Below are 15000 nucleotides of genomic sequence, written 5' to 3'. Positions count from 1 at the left end.
GATGCGACTGCCCAGTGTGAAGTGTGTGACGCGACTGCCGCCGACTGACGATGTAAACAATGAAACCAAACAAACACACGCTACGCTAAACAAAGTAGTACGCTTAAAACATGTGATGTAAATGTTTTATTGTATGTTTGTCTGTGTGTCTCCTTGTCTGGACCAGTGTATGTTGATACTTGTGAGCGTTGCAGATCTGAATTGTGAATGTTGCAGAGTGCGATTGTGAATGGTTGTGCAAGCTTGCAAGTGTGACCTTGATGCATCGTGCAGGTGGAGACACAGTATGATGACTCATATTATCGCGCAACTCGTATGTTGGAAGGGGAATGTGGCATGGAGTGGAGAGGGGAGTCGTGTTTGTGTCGTTGTCTTGAGAGTACGGTGTGAGAGTAGTCGTGCAGTAGTCTGTTCGTTCGCCGCACCTACGTCCTTGCTGGGGCGAAGGTGCGGACGTGGTGTTGTTGAGAGTTTGTTTAATGTTTTTTGTCTAATACATTGATCTATTCGTTACAAGCTATTTCGCAATACGTATTAGCAAGCATATTCAATTTAACTGTTCTTATCAATTTTAAATGTGTTAATATAGTACATATGTAGTAACTTTTATTTATTTTTGATGTTTTATAACGTTTTAGCATAGAATTTTTTTTTTTTTTAATTGCATTATCCAGATTAATTTTGGATAATCCGTTTTTTCGGATAATCCGCTTTCGGATAATCGGGGTTTTACTGTGTATATATATATATATATATATATATATATATATATATATATATATATATATATATATATATATATATATATATATATATATATATATATACACAGTACTGTCTCCAAGTTTGCGATAAATAGGTCGACGTTGCGGGTCGCAAACGTTGAAATCGCAAACTTTGAACCATTATTCTTATGGGGAACATTGAAAACCTTGTGTGCAGATGGCCCCGGCCGTGCACTGGAACCGAGCAGCTGACGGGCGGATGATGATGGTGATGAGTGTCAGCAGCTTGGCCTTTGCATCTGCACCACCTGAACGGTGTTTTTGTCGGGGCCCGTGTGTGTGTGGCTGTGTCTGTTGTGGGTTTGGGCTTTTCAGTTTGCTGATTCTTGTTTTCCACACGTTGCACGGGACCCTTTTCTTTTCTTCCATCTCTTCTTTTTGAAAAAGAAGAGATGGAATAAAGGAAAGGGGTCCCACGCAACATGTGGAAAGTGAGAATTGGCAAATTGAGGAGCCTGGGCCCACAATGGGCACAGCCACACACACGCGGGCCCCTGTGAAAATGCCGTTTGGGTGGCGCCGATGCGGGGGCCACGCCGCCGACACTCATCATCACCATCGGCATCATCAGGCACCCGTCAGCTGCTTGGGCCAAGCGCACGGTCAGGGCTGCTCGCACACATGTGCCTGGCTGCTTGGATCTCACTCGCCATGCTTCCTGCGGCCAATGGAAAATGCCAAGGGGTGGGTAGGAGCGAGAATGGGAGTCAAGGACCACAACAAGGTGTGAAAAAACCCAGTTTTAGCAACCTTTTCCTTTTCCTTTCGGGTCATATCGCAATTTCAGTTTTCAATAAAAATCAAATTTTTGGGGGTCCCTATCGCAAACTTGAAGCAATCCTGGAGACTGTACTGTATATATAAGATAGAAGGAAGAAAATGTAATCCACTTGTACAGGACAAGCATCAGTATGCTTGTCCTGTAGGGCCTGAGCGGCTATTACACAGGAACAAAATTGGTGGAGCAGGGTGCTGCCTGACATGACTCAGCTTGGCGACCATGGGGCAGACTTGGGCGAATTAGTCTGGAGGTATTTCTGCTGTGCAACGGCCTGGTCAGCTGACATTTTCTGTGGTACTTGTTTGAGAGCACAGATATCCACGGATGACTAAAGTGTTTATTGTAAACGCATTGTTGCTTCTCATTGTAAAATATGATTGACAGAAATGAATCAACATCTATTTCTACTTGAGCCGGTCCCTGAAGGTCAAGATCAAGACCAAGATTGCCCATCGAACGTAGCATCCTCGTGCAATTAGTTCCCTCAGTAGTAGCGAAAGTTACCGCCTGCACACTGCGCAGTGAGTGAATCTCCCAACCATCCCTTCTGCTTACCATTTCTAAATCACAGCTGCTCAGGTATAAGCACTGTAACTCTTTAGTCAACAGTGGGATACTTCAAACACAGGGAAGGGCACAAAGCAATATACACTATCATAGTCATAATTGTAAGTAAGGTGGCCAAATGTAATACTGCACATACATTAAGTTCAGGGAAAATCTGGAATTTTTAAATTTTTTTCTAAATATATCTAGCCAAATTATAGGTGCATCTTATATGGTGGGAAATACAGTAATTACTTCAGCGGACAAGTACTGGAGAGATAGATGATACTGAGAGTATGAGTTTGCTGGGGAGTGCAGAAATGGAAAATGGAGACTTTTCTGCCACAGTTACCTCCCTAGGGGAAGTTTCCACGAGGGAATAGGTTGTTGGAGGTATAGATAAATAAACAAACACCTACGACAAACATTACATATCAAACAATTACCAAGGGTAATCATTGCAATTAAGCCAATCCTTGCTTTAATACAGTAACCTAGCCCTGTCAAATAGGATAACCTGACCCTACAAAAAAGCAAACCAAACCTGAGAGTGCGTGGACCGTGCTCAAACACCACTTTGTCTGGATATGTGGTGGAGCTGACCCAACCCCCCAGCCTGTGGGAGGCCTCCATCAACACTACTCTCGGGAGGATCCTTAACTGTCCAAGGTAATGAGCAGCAGCCAGGCCTGCCATGCCACCCCCAAGCACTGCAACACTCTCAGCCATCTAGAAACTGAAGAAAAAAGTTACACATTGATCTTAGACAAGTTATTTCCAAAGATTTAAATTAGTGCTTTATTCAACATAATACCAAAACAGTTATTACTTAATCAAGGTGCATATTTATAGATCTGGTTACTTTACTTTGTGGGCTTACTGTGGAAAAGAAAGTATGATCATTGACAGTTATATTCTTCAACAATGAATTGTGACCTGGAGGCCCAACCAGGTAAATGAAACAGGTAAGTGATGAGCACCTTAACACTCAACACTGCATGCACTTACCTTGTGTCAGGATGTGTTTATATAACTGAGGTTCTTGCTGCTTTTGACCATTTTAAGGTTGACTAATTCATAACATTGCAGACTTCCAACTCTGAAGGTAAAAAGTGAATTAATTAATAAATTATGCAAATTTCTATTGTATTACCATAACAGTAGGATTTTGCCAATCTCTAATTAGTGCCTGAAAAATGTCATTACAGCAAAAGTCCTTCAGCCCCTTCAACATGAGGACGCGTTTACTACATTCTCACAGCACTTGTGAGATATCCGAGGATGCATGTACTGCATTGTGGCTGAGTTCTGCTGAAATTATATATTTATTTTACCGGATATTGTAGGAGAGCTTTCAGAATATAGGTCATATATGATATGATGGCTTATATACTTGACTTTCATTATTATTTCATAGGATTGTGAGTTGCCTATACCAAGGGCAGTACAAATGTGCCCTGCTGGCAATAAAATTATTATTATTTTTATAAGACCAATATATAAATATAGATCTTATTATGATTAGTTTGGGGAGGCGGTGGCTGAGTGGATAGCGTGATGGCTCCAGGACAACATGGGTTCTCACCCCGCCCGGTGCCACAAGTTGGGATTTTTCAGTCGCCGCTGAGTGGCCTAAGACAGCCCACATGCTGTCCATAAGACCACTTATTAACCCGGACTCTAGACTCTAGAATCAAAGATGAACTCTGGGGGTCAGCATGAGCCAATGCAAGATGGCGCCACTGTAAACACTCGCCTGCACCACAACAGGCTGGGGCTGACCATCAGGCACTTCCATCAAAGCCTACCGGCGCCATAGGTGAAAAAAAAATTGTAAAATACTTCCAGCTATTTTCAGTGGTTTGTCATTTTCACCTTCATCTTCGCGTTAAGGGGGCTGGCCGTTTGTCATGATTTATATACCAGACGTAAGGGACACCCCACACACCTAAATCAGCAGACCACTAGTGGTTTTTGATCAATAGAGGAGAAACAATTACACATCAATGCTCTTGAGCTCAAAGCAATCCTCATAACACTTCAGACTTTCAGACTTGAGCTCTGTGGGAAGCACATCAAAGTTTTCTGCAACAATACTACGGCCATATATATATATATATATATATATATATATATATATATATATATATATATATATATACATATATATATATATATATATATATATATATATATATACATATATATATAAATGAAATGGGAGGTACAAAGTCACTAATTTGTAATGATATCTCTACTTCAATTTAGGAATGGTGTGTAGCTAATAATGCATGGGTCACATGTTCACACATACCAGGAAAAGAAAATGTTATGGCGGACACTGCATCTCGTAGAGTCAACGACAGGCACGAATGGAAGCTGAATGAACTCATTTTCCAAGACCTATGTCACATTTTTGGCACCCCTTCCATTGATCTGTTTGCATCTAGACTTAACAAACAAGTGGCCTATTTCTGTTCATGGAAGCCAGACCCAGAGGCAGCTTATTTCGATGCTTTTTCAATTAAATGGACGATATTTGACCTCTGTTACATTTTTCCCCCATTCTCTTTAATCACTAGGTGCCTGCAAAAGATGCATGCAGAAAGGGCCAAGGGGTGGATGGTTGTACCCCTGTGGCTGTCGCAGCCATGGATGGGCATGATACTCAGGATGTTGGTCGCTCACCCCCACATAATTATGAGGAGGAAGGCCGTACTGACGCACCCTTCCTCAGCGGAGATGCACCCAATAATGAAGCACATGCGACTTATGGCATGCCTACTGTCTGGAAGACACTCCGAGAACGGGGCATATCTGAAGAGGGTGCAGACATCATCCTGGCCTCCAGGAAACCCAGGACAGCGAAACAATACGGGCCACACATCAGAAGATGGATGCGACTTTGTGATAGGTGGGACATTAATCCCCTTGATCCCACTGTATCCAACATCATCAACTTTTTGACGGAAACTTTCCACAGGAGAGTGGGGTATGAATGCCTCAACATGGCCAGGGGTGCCCTCTCTTCCCTTGGCATTGTGGTAAATGGCTGTAGAGCGGGAAACCACCCACTGGTTAACAGATTCATGAGAGGGGTGTTCCATCTAAGACCAACTAAACCCAGGTACACGGAAACCTGGGATGTTACACCAGTACTACAGGAACTTAGATCTATGTACCCATTACATAACTTGTCCCTCAAAGAACTAACCCTGAAGCTTGTGATGTTGATGGCACTTACACAAGCGGCAAGAGTCCAGACTTTACACTTGTTGAGCTGTTCTCACGCATCCCCAGACAGCATGGCTATGCTCACTTTACTTGCCAGCTTCCCCCACCTCATGAAACTATGATTCCCTCTAGCCCTTCCCCCAAAAATTATGGACCTGCATATGCAATCAATCTCAGCCTCACTCATGTGAGGAAGAAATGAGGGACACCATGAACGACTGGCAAGTATTGGTACCGGTACCGAGCAGTCTGGTACCGGGACCGTACCGTATAGCTGGTACCGTTAGTACCGGTGCTGGTACCGGTACCTGCGCACCTCTATTGTTGAGTAGCGTGGAAGCGTGGGTACTGTATTGTTGTTCAAGTGGCGCGCAGGAAGAACTGAGCTCAGCTGTGTGGCCGCGGTGCCGTGTGAGTCCAGTTGCGTGAGACATCTAGTGGCCACTCCATAAAATATCGCGTATAAATGAAAAAAACGTGTAAATTAAACATTTATTTGGATTTTGGACCCTGCGTTATTTCAAAAACGCATAAACCAAACTCACATAAATCTAGAGTTACCTGTACTGACCTAAAATGTGGGAACTTCTTTCCCAAGATTTTTGCCGTTTTTTATTCCCGGTTCAACAGTGTCCGAAGTAATCCCCGGAATCTGTGAACAGGGTCAGATACGTAAACCCAATGAAATATAGCCACTGTCCTAGTCCCCTCATGGGTGTTCGAAGTCCCCCCCAGACATGGGGTGACTTTGGACACCCATATTTTTTCAATAGGCGCACCTAACAATACCATAGCCGATCCAGGATTCAGGACGTTTCCTAAGTTAAAGAAGGTAATGTTATACTTGTATTTCGTAAAGAATCCTTATAACTAAAAACTAACTAAAATTATGAGTATTCTTTTTCTTAAACACAACATTCAATAAACAACAGAACAATAATATGAAAATACGTATAGCCACCGTTGCCAGATTGTCAAACTCAGAGCACAGTATTTAACAGTTTCTGACACCTAACTATTGCCAAGAAACATCAGGATCTTACTCTTTTAACGATAACTATAAATTAGTTTCATTATTGGAGCCCAAAAGACAGTTTTGGGGCAGGAAGTCGGGAAATATAATCAGCTGAGTACGACAATCTGGCAATAATCTGTGGCCGAGGCAGCAGCAGCCTGCCATATTGCGGGTATCAAATACCTAAAATAGCATACTTTTACTGCGCAAAGCATGTGATGTCACTTATTGTGACTTCGTGAGCTTTCATATTTAGCTATTTGTGTATATTTCATGGTGGCAAAACTTGAATTACTAGTTTCATTTTTACTAGTGACACAAATTTGCAACTGTTTATCACAATAGAATTTCACTCTAATAAGTGAATCAGACCCCACAGAAATGTTACCAGTGTGTGTATGAATGAATACAAAGATAAGCACATACTTTGCTTTAACTCTAGGATGTCTCGTGGATCATTAATAAATAAAAACAAAATATCCGGCTAAGCTACTCTTAAGCCATTACCTTTAATGGCGCACAAAAAACAGTCCCTCCGCCAAGTTTGTACCCCACTTTTGGTAATATTAGGTGCGCCTATTAGCACAAAAACTATTAAGTTTCATGGAAATGTTGCACCATGTAATGATAGCCCTTAACAATACAAAGTAAATGCACACTCAGCATAGATCCCAGGCCTAGGAACAAAAGTTTCATAAGCAAAAAACCTTGAATACTGTCCGAAGTCACCCCGGTTTATGGTACCGCGTGGGCGGACCCCCAGCAAGACCGGATCGGGGTTGAGGCTCGCGCCCCGACCCCGACCTCCACTTTTGAATTTGTTTTTGGCTAGTGTAAGTTTTTTGTCTTTTTTTATTAGGGGAGGGGGTGCACACCATTCCCCCAGCCAGCCCAGATCAAGGGCTGGACAGACTGCTCACAACAGGGCAGAGACGCAGGACCCCTGGGAGGATTAATCCCCCGGTTACCTAAAGAAAGAAGCATAAACAGGAGAGAGAAAAAGAAAGAAAGACAGCTCGGGGAGAATGAGGAAGCTGCATTCCTCATCCAGATATATCTGCCTCTACCCAAAGATCACAAGTGGGCAAACTAGAACAAAAACAGGCAAATTAATGTTTTTTCCTACTGTGTATTCCCCCAGCACATAAGTGTGGTGGACAGCAGAGCAACTTGTTTCTATGAGGAGGTATTTCTTGCAACACTAGCCAGCGCAGTGGACCACCCCCAACACCACCGTGTCCCATCCTGCAATGCTATTTCCGCCTCCCCACACTGTGTGCTGAATAAATTTAAACTAACCAAACTCAACTTAACGTAACCTACCTAACAGAGGGGCTTCGCCCTCCTCGACCCCCCTTCTATTTGCGATGGAAAAGTAATACAGCAGTGTGTTGTATTAACACAAAATACTTCATATAGCACCAAGGTGTTCTTTGCTGTGAGACGGGTGACATTCTGGAATAACACCAATGCTAATGGGTCTGTAGTTAAGAGGGTATGTCAGGATTCCTTTTTTATAGATAGGAATAACCTGAGATGATTTCCATGACAAATGGAGGCATCCAGAAGAAAATTATCTGTTATGAAGTATAAAGAGAGGAAAGGCAAGCTCTGAAGAGCATACGGTATTATTCTAGTGTTTGCCCACACTCACCCCTCGCAACCAAAATTGGCTAGGGGGCCATTGAGACTTCGGGGAATGCGGTGGTAAATATGAAATGCGTCGCAAATGCATAGTTTTTGAGTTACGTTACGTTACGTTGAGGATCCCGGCTAGCCGGTGGTTTTACTTGTGTCAGTGATAAACAATGAAGATACACTGTGTTTGGTGCCACGGACTCTACTTGGAGGACAGAAACCTTGCGATGAGGTGACAACTTACTAGAGAGGGCATGAGTGCGGTGTAGGCGGTTTATGTGAGCACAGATGACCTCCAGTGCCACGCCAGATGGTGAGGTGAGCATCGTTTGGTGGGTTCACTACGCTTCTCTCACAAAACAATCTTGGGGATCCACTGAGTGCATGGTTTCTGTATGGGAAACACTAAATTCGTTGCAAACACTTATTTTAGTGGTGGTGGGAGGAAAATTTCCTTAAATTTAGGGAATTTCCCTAGATCTAGGGAGTTTTTATTTCCCCCCCCCCCCACCACCACTAAAAAAATACGCGAATGCGACAGATTTCGTGTCCCCCACCCGAAACCCCGCATTACCACCAGGCCCCCAGGCTTGTATGGGGGGGGAGGGGGGAGTATGGGCAAACACTAGAATTTTACCGAGCATACTTTCAGAAGGCGAGGGTCGGAGGGACTGAGGGTGAAGGTTGTTCGGACCCATGGCACTGTTGGTTCTAAGTGTCCTTAACTATAAGGCAACATCTGTGGGTGAAAATTTGATAGTTGACAGTTAGTCATGACAAACAGGGTGGGGAAATGGGTTGTCCTGGACGAAGTCAACAAAGACAGAGGAGAAGGAATCAACAAAGCTATTAGCCATGACCAAGCTGGGGGTCATCAATGAGAGTACTATTCACCAACAGAGGTCCTGTCTTAGGTCTCCCCACATTCTAATTCCTAATGTGGGAACGGGGGAGTTTTGGTCTAGTTGGGCAGAGACTTATGAGCTTAATTTCACAGTTGGGCTGAGGTGAGACCACAGCTGAGCTCAGTTCAACATTTAATCCTTTAAAGATCTTCTTTTTGGGTGTTTTATGGGGCTAGTTAGGCTGTGGGACCACAGCCTCCAGAGCCCCGTCAGTGGTAGTTGCTAACAGGTGTTGTTTTTGTTTGTCGTTGTCACCAGTGGGCAAAACATACTTACCACTATCCTGTGCTGTCCGGTGTGTGCAACAATAACACGATGACGTGTGGGGCGGGCGGCGGCAGTGTTTACCTTGGAGGAAGAATACAAGGAGAGGCCATTACGTCACAGAAGTGAAGCAGTCTTGGCCTTGGCTTTGCTCCCCCGCCCAAGGCAAGTATAGAGCATGGAGGTATTATGGGAGGAGCCGCCATGACGTCACGAACGCGAAGCCAACGCGCTATTGGTCAGCTGTCTCCCCACCCCCCTTAGACTCAAAACATATATCAGCTGATCCAGTAGACGCAATGAAAGTGCATACAATCACTGCCTTTTCTGAGTGTAGGTAGGAACAGCCCCTCACATAACTATTGCTTAATGGCACAATGCATTCATGGTAGAAATCGAGCAAATAGGGTACTGGGATTTATTTGAAGGAGCCAATAGAAGGAGCAATAGAAGCGCCGAAGTCTTCCTCAAACTATATTTAGTATTAGTTAGACCTCATCTTGACTATGTGGTTCAGTTCTGGTCACTTGGATATCAAAATGTTAGAATCGGTGCAGAGGAGTTTGACTAAGATGATTCAGGGGTTGAGAAACTTGCCATACGAGGAAAGACTCAAACAGTTAAACTTGCATTCTCTAGAAAGGCGAAGGGTGCGTGGAGACATGATCGAGGTTTATAAATGGATGAAGGGCTTTAATAAGGGGGATAATTATAAGGTTTTGTTGGTAAGAGAACCGGGTAGGACACGAAGTAATGGGTTTAAACTGGATAAATTCGGATTCAACAAGGACATAGGCAAAAATTGGTTTACTAACAGAGTGGTTGGTGGATGAGTGGAACAGGTTTGCAGTCACGTGCTGAGTGCCAATACAATTGTCACATTAATAAATAGATTTGATAAATTCATGGACAGCGATATTAGGTGGGGTTAGATACACGGGAGCTTAGATTCAAAGGAGCTGCCTTGTACAGGCGTTCATATGTTCCTATGGCTGCACGAAAAGGGAACGTAGTGGTTCTACATCATTTCACAGGTGAGTTGAGAGCTGTATAATCAGATAGGGCTACATATGATAGAAATCTGCAGTTCTGTTGTACACTGACATTGAGATTACCAGGCGGCTGCCAGGGTACCTGTCCTCGACCCAGGCTGAGCTGTATGCCATACTTGAGGCTCGCCACACTGTAGCAGCTTTTCGCAAAGATGTATACTTGTTTGTTGATAGCCAGGCTGCATTACATGAACCTGTGTCCTCCTCCCCTACAGACTGTGATCTTGTGACTAAGTGCCTGACTGCCCTCCGTGCCCTTGAGGCCGCAGGTGCCACGGTCCACTTCACCTGGGTGCCCTTCCATCCAGCACAATGAAAAGGCAGACTGCCTTGCTCGACGTGCCCTTCAGGATGACACAGTGGACCCTGACACTGACTATACGCTTAGCTATGTTAAGAATATAGTTAGGGATTATTTCCATAATAACATTGCTACCCAACTCAGACACTGCTGTGACAATGGTAGCACCAGCAGCCTCCATTATGCAAGTGTCTCCCACCACTGTTTACCCCTATGGGCGACACAGTGCACCTCAGGATGTGGTAGCAATGCGCCTTAGGCTAGGCTATAGGTACTACTGGGAGGTTATTAACTCCCCTGTGTCTGCTGCACGCTGTGTGCCAGGCCGAGGGACACACACTGCAACAGTCATGGAATGCCGGGGCCCTTTCATTGTTTTTTTTAAGCCACGGGACTGACTTGACCTTAAATGTCGTTGATAATAGATCTACATTAAATATATAGGAAAATTTTATGTACTTTTCATAACTCAAACCATCAATTCTTTTTTTAATTTTTCGTCTAGATGCAAAAACAAGTGGTAAATTCCCTTAGTTCCGCCCAGGAGATCGCAATGTTTTGGGTCTATCTATCGATTGTAAGCTCCGCCCACAGACTCTGTAAGCTCCGCCCACTGGCTTCACTCGCCTGTATGGGGACGGCGCGGGAGGGCGCCTCCTGTTATAATACCTCCATGGTATAGAGGGGTATCGTCACTCTCATAGAAAGTGAAGAATCAAATTTTGAAATGAGCTTTTTTATTAGGACCTCTCGGATGTTTTTTTTTTATGTTATAAACTACTACAATAAAATAAAATAAGATGTGGATTTTTTGTTATATACCCTCTGAAGCAATTGTCGGTGAATAAAAAATATATAGAGAAATGTTCACGGCATCTCATCCTGGACGATGATTGGCTGGCGTCTCGATAAGCTCCGCCCCTTCCTCGAGCCAAGTTAAGCCCCGCCCCATCCTCGTTGTCTGCCCAAACCGACGACTTCACACACCTCACTCCCACCCTGTTTCCTGACCCCAACATTCATTTTTACGAAAACCTGAGACCACCATCATCTTCCTGAGAAAATTCTGCATCACACTAGCATAAAATTGTAACAATAATGTGAAATCACACATACGAAAATATCAGAGTTAAGTGAAGTAGGGAATAAATATTTTCTTGCACTTATTTCCCTTCAACTCCTTAGTACTCAGCTGGCTTTCGTCGCATCACTTTTTTAAGCACAGATTCTAAATCTGCATGCTTTTCTGCTTCTGATGGTGTGTGGTACGTCCCGAGGTAAAAATATACAGAGGGTCAAAATCACCTCCGAACATAGTCCGAGCCGTGACGGAGTTCATTCGCATCGGCATTTGTTTAGTCAAGTCAGACTCGCCGCTCACCTCACTTGAGCGGCGAGCCTGACTTGACTAAACAAATGCCGAGGAAATGAGCACCGAATTGAAGCAATTGAGGTGAAACGTATGAAAAGGCTATAGGAGTTGCCAACGAGTGATTTCCTCCCGCCTGTATGACGATACCTTCTCTATACTTGCCTTGCCCCCGCCACCTCCCTTGGCCGGAGGCGCGCGACACCCACACACCTCAACATTTTGCGCCTTCATACCGGCTTGCTCTGCCTTTGGTTGCGCCCACAGAGGCGGGGATGGCAGAATAACGTTTCATCGGTAAGACAAAATTATATATTTGTGGCAGAGCAGTAGGTTACATATAGCAACGGTGGCCGAAGTGGTAGCGTACTGGGCCCACATTCACCGCGTGATGGACGACGCGGGTTCGAATCCCCACGCTACCACTCGGATTTTTCAGTCACCGCCGAGTGGCTTAAAACTACCCACATGCTGTCCTGAAGACCACCCATCAACCCGGACTCTAGAGTAAGCCGTCCAAGCGAATCAAGAACGAGTTCCGGGGGGCAGCATGAGCCAGTGCAAGATGGCGCCACTATAAACACTCGCCTGTGCCAGAACGGGCTGGGCCGACCATCAGGCCCCACCTGGAAGAAGCCTTGGGCCGACTATCAGGCCCCACCAGGAAGATGCCTACCGGCGCAACAGGCAACGACGTAAAAAAAAAAAAAAAAAAAAAAACCCATCCGCGGGGGGGGGGGCCTGAATGACAGGGGGGCCAGAGAGGAGAGAGAGAGATTTACATAGATTTACATAGAAAATCAGACCACACAGACCCCATGGTCCAGACTAGGTGGTCTGTCCTTAAACCTAAGTGATTTTACATTAATCAGAAGGCTCCAAAACGCTGCATTTCTACTCTAGTTGGTATTAATGTTGTGCTGGAAGCTTCCCCCGGCGTCCATAGGCCTCTAGAAGGCTCCAGGAGAAGCGAGCAGGGGGGCGGGGAGCAAAGCCTCGTCCGGGCCCCGCGGGGCGCGGCCAGGCGCCAGGCGGGAAGTGTTGCCAACTCCCACATACTTTAGCTACACGTTCTTGTATGATCTAAAATATACTGTAACATTCTAGACTGTACTGTTCTGGATATATATAGGAGAAGAGGGCGAGAGAACCCCTAGTCCCAGTCATAGTAAGCTAGTGGTAAGTGAAGAGTCAAAGTGAAGTGTACTACTAAGGAAGAATATTAAACTACAGAAGCTGTGCAAAGTGTTTACATATCTCCCTTCCACGGAGTCTCCTGACGGCGACACGGAACCCAAGTAATACGTCCGGCATAACATTAAGTTGAAGGAAGTGACGGTCGAGCTTATTTTTGAAGGAGTCAATCGTGTTACACTGGACCACTGATGGTGGAAGCTTATTCCATTCTCGCACTACAACGTTGGTGAAGAAAAATTTGGTGCAGTCTGAATTTACTTGTCTACATTTGAGGTTTACGCCATTGTTCCTCGTGCGCAAAGTGTCATCGATCATAAACAATGTTGATCTGTCTACATTCGTGAAACCATTAAGTATTTTAAAACATTCGATCAGTTTTCCTCGGAGGCGACGTTTCTCAAGAGAGAACATGTCAAGGGTAGAAAGCCTTTCTTCGTAGGATTTGTTGCGCAAGGAAGGGATCATTTTCGTTGCCCGACGCTGAACACCTTCTAATTTAGCAATATCCTTTGCATGGTGGGGAGACCAAAACTGTACCGCATATTCCAAGTGGGGTCTGACTAAACTACTGTAGAGCGGGAGTATTACATCTTTATTCTTGAATAAAAAGTTTCTTTTAATGAAGCCCAACATTCAATTCGCTTTATTTGCTGCATCGATGCATTGCTGTGAGAATTTGAGGTTTGACGCGATTTTGATCCCCAAGTCCTTGACGCATTGAACGCTTTTGAGTTGAACGCCGTGCATTTCGTAATCGAACTTCTTATTCCTCTTTCCAACTTGAAGGACCTGGCACTTGCTTACGTTAAAGGGCATCTCCCATCTATCCGACCAAGCTGAAATTTTGTGCAAATCCTCTTGGAGGCTTTGCCTGTCTTCGTCAGTGAGAACCGAGCTACCAATCTTTGTGTCGTCTGCAAATTTACTAATGCGATTAATGAGTCCAACATCCACGTCGTTGATGTAAATAATGAAGAGCACTGGGCCAAGAACCGAGCCCTGAGGGACGCCACTAGTGACCGGCGCCCACTCTGAGTTAAATCCGTCAATCACTACTCTTTGTTGTCTGTTGCTCAACCAATTCGCGATCCATTGGTGTACTTGACCGTCAATACCTATTTGCTTTAATTTGTAAAGTAATTTATGATGTGGGACTTTATCAAACGCTTTCTGGAAATCAAGATAGACTACGTCCAGTGATTTGGTTACGTCATAAACAGTGAAGAGGTCGTTATAAAAGGTTAATAGGTTTGATAGGCAGGATCTTTTGTTTCGGAAGCCATGTTGTGAGTCCCCAATTAATGAGTGGCTTTCAAGGTAACTCACAATTTTATCTTTAATTATGCCCTCAAGTAGCTTACCTACAACCGAAGTTAGACTAATGGGCCTGTAATTACTTGGTACTTTTTTGTCTCCTTTCTTAAAAATCGGTGTCACGTTATCCTTTTTCCAATCTGATGGGACGATGCCTTGTCGCAAGGACATGAGTAAGACATGAGAGAGAGAGAGAGAGAGAGAGAGATTTACATAGAAAATCAAACCACACAGACCCCATGGTCCAGACTATAGGTGGTCGATCTGTCCTTACACTTACGTGATTCTACATTAATCAGAAGGCTCCAAAACGTTGCATTTCAACTCTATAGTTAATATTAAGTTGAAAGAAGTGACGGTCGAGCTTGTTAATTTTTGAGGGAGTCAATCGTGTTTGGACCACTGACGGTGGGAGCTTATTCCATTCTCGCACTACAACGTTGGTGAAGAAAAATTTGGTGCAGTCTGAATTTACTTGTCTGCATTTGTGTTTTACGTCATTGTTCCTCGTACGCAAAGTGTCATCGATCATAAACAATGTTGATCTGTCTACATTCTTGAAATTATCAAGTATTTTAAAACATTCGATCAGTTTTCTC

General features: G+C 44.2%; 1 protein-coding gene across 2 annotated transcripts in view; it reads right to left on the bottom strand.

The window, feature by feature from the left end:
• LOC126980194 (protoporphyrinogen oxidase-like) overlaps window positions 1–9345 on the bottom strand; it is a 47067-nt gene extending 37722 nt beyond the window's left edge. Inside the window, exons 1-4 of one of the 2 annotated variants that reach the window (XM_050829826.1) lie at window positions 9181–9309; window positions 5918–5998; window positions 3121–3211; window positions 2657–2848 (exon numbers count right to left, since the gene is read on the bottom strand). In XM_050829826.1, the coding sequence (XP_050685783.1) occupies window positions 2657–2841 (185 nt within the window). In that variant the 5' untranslated portion in view covers window positions 2842–2848; window positions 3121–3211; window positions 5918–5998; window positions 9181–9309. Of the gene's footprint in view, window positions 1–2656; window positions 2849–3120; window positions 3212–5917; window positions 5999–9180 lie in introns of both variants that reach the window. The other variant, XM_050829825.1, reaches the window with a different exon arrangement.
• Window positions 9346–15000: the final 5655 nt, after the last annotated feature.

The sequence above is a fragment of the Eriocheir sinensis genome, chromosome 43, assembly GCF_024679095.1.
Source record: "Eriocheir sinensis breed Jianghai 21 chromosome 43, ASM2467909v1, whole genome shotgun sequence".
Lineage (NCBI taxonomy): Eukaryota > Metazoa > Arthropoda > Malacostraca > Decapoda > Varunidae > Eriocheir > Eriocheir sinensis.
This window is presented reverse-complemented; position numbering and strand designations above follow the sequence as displayed.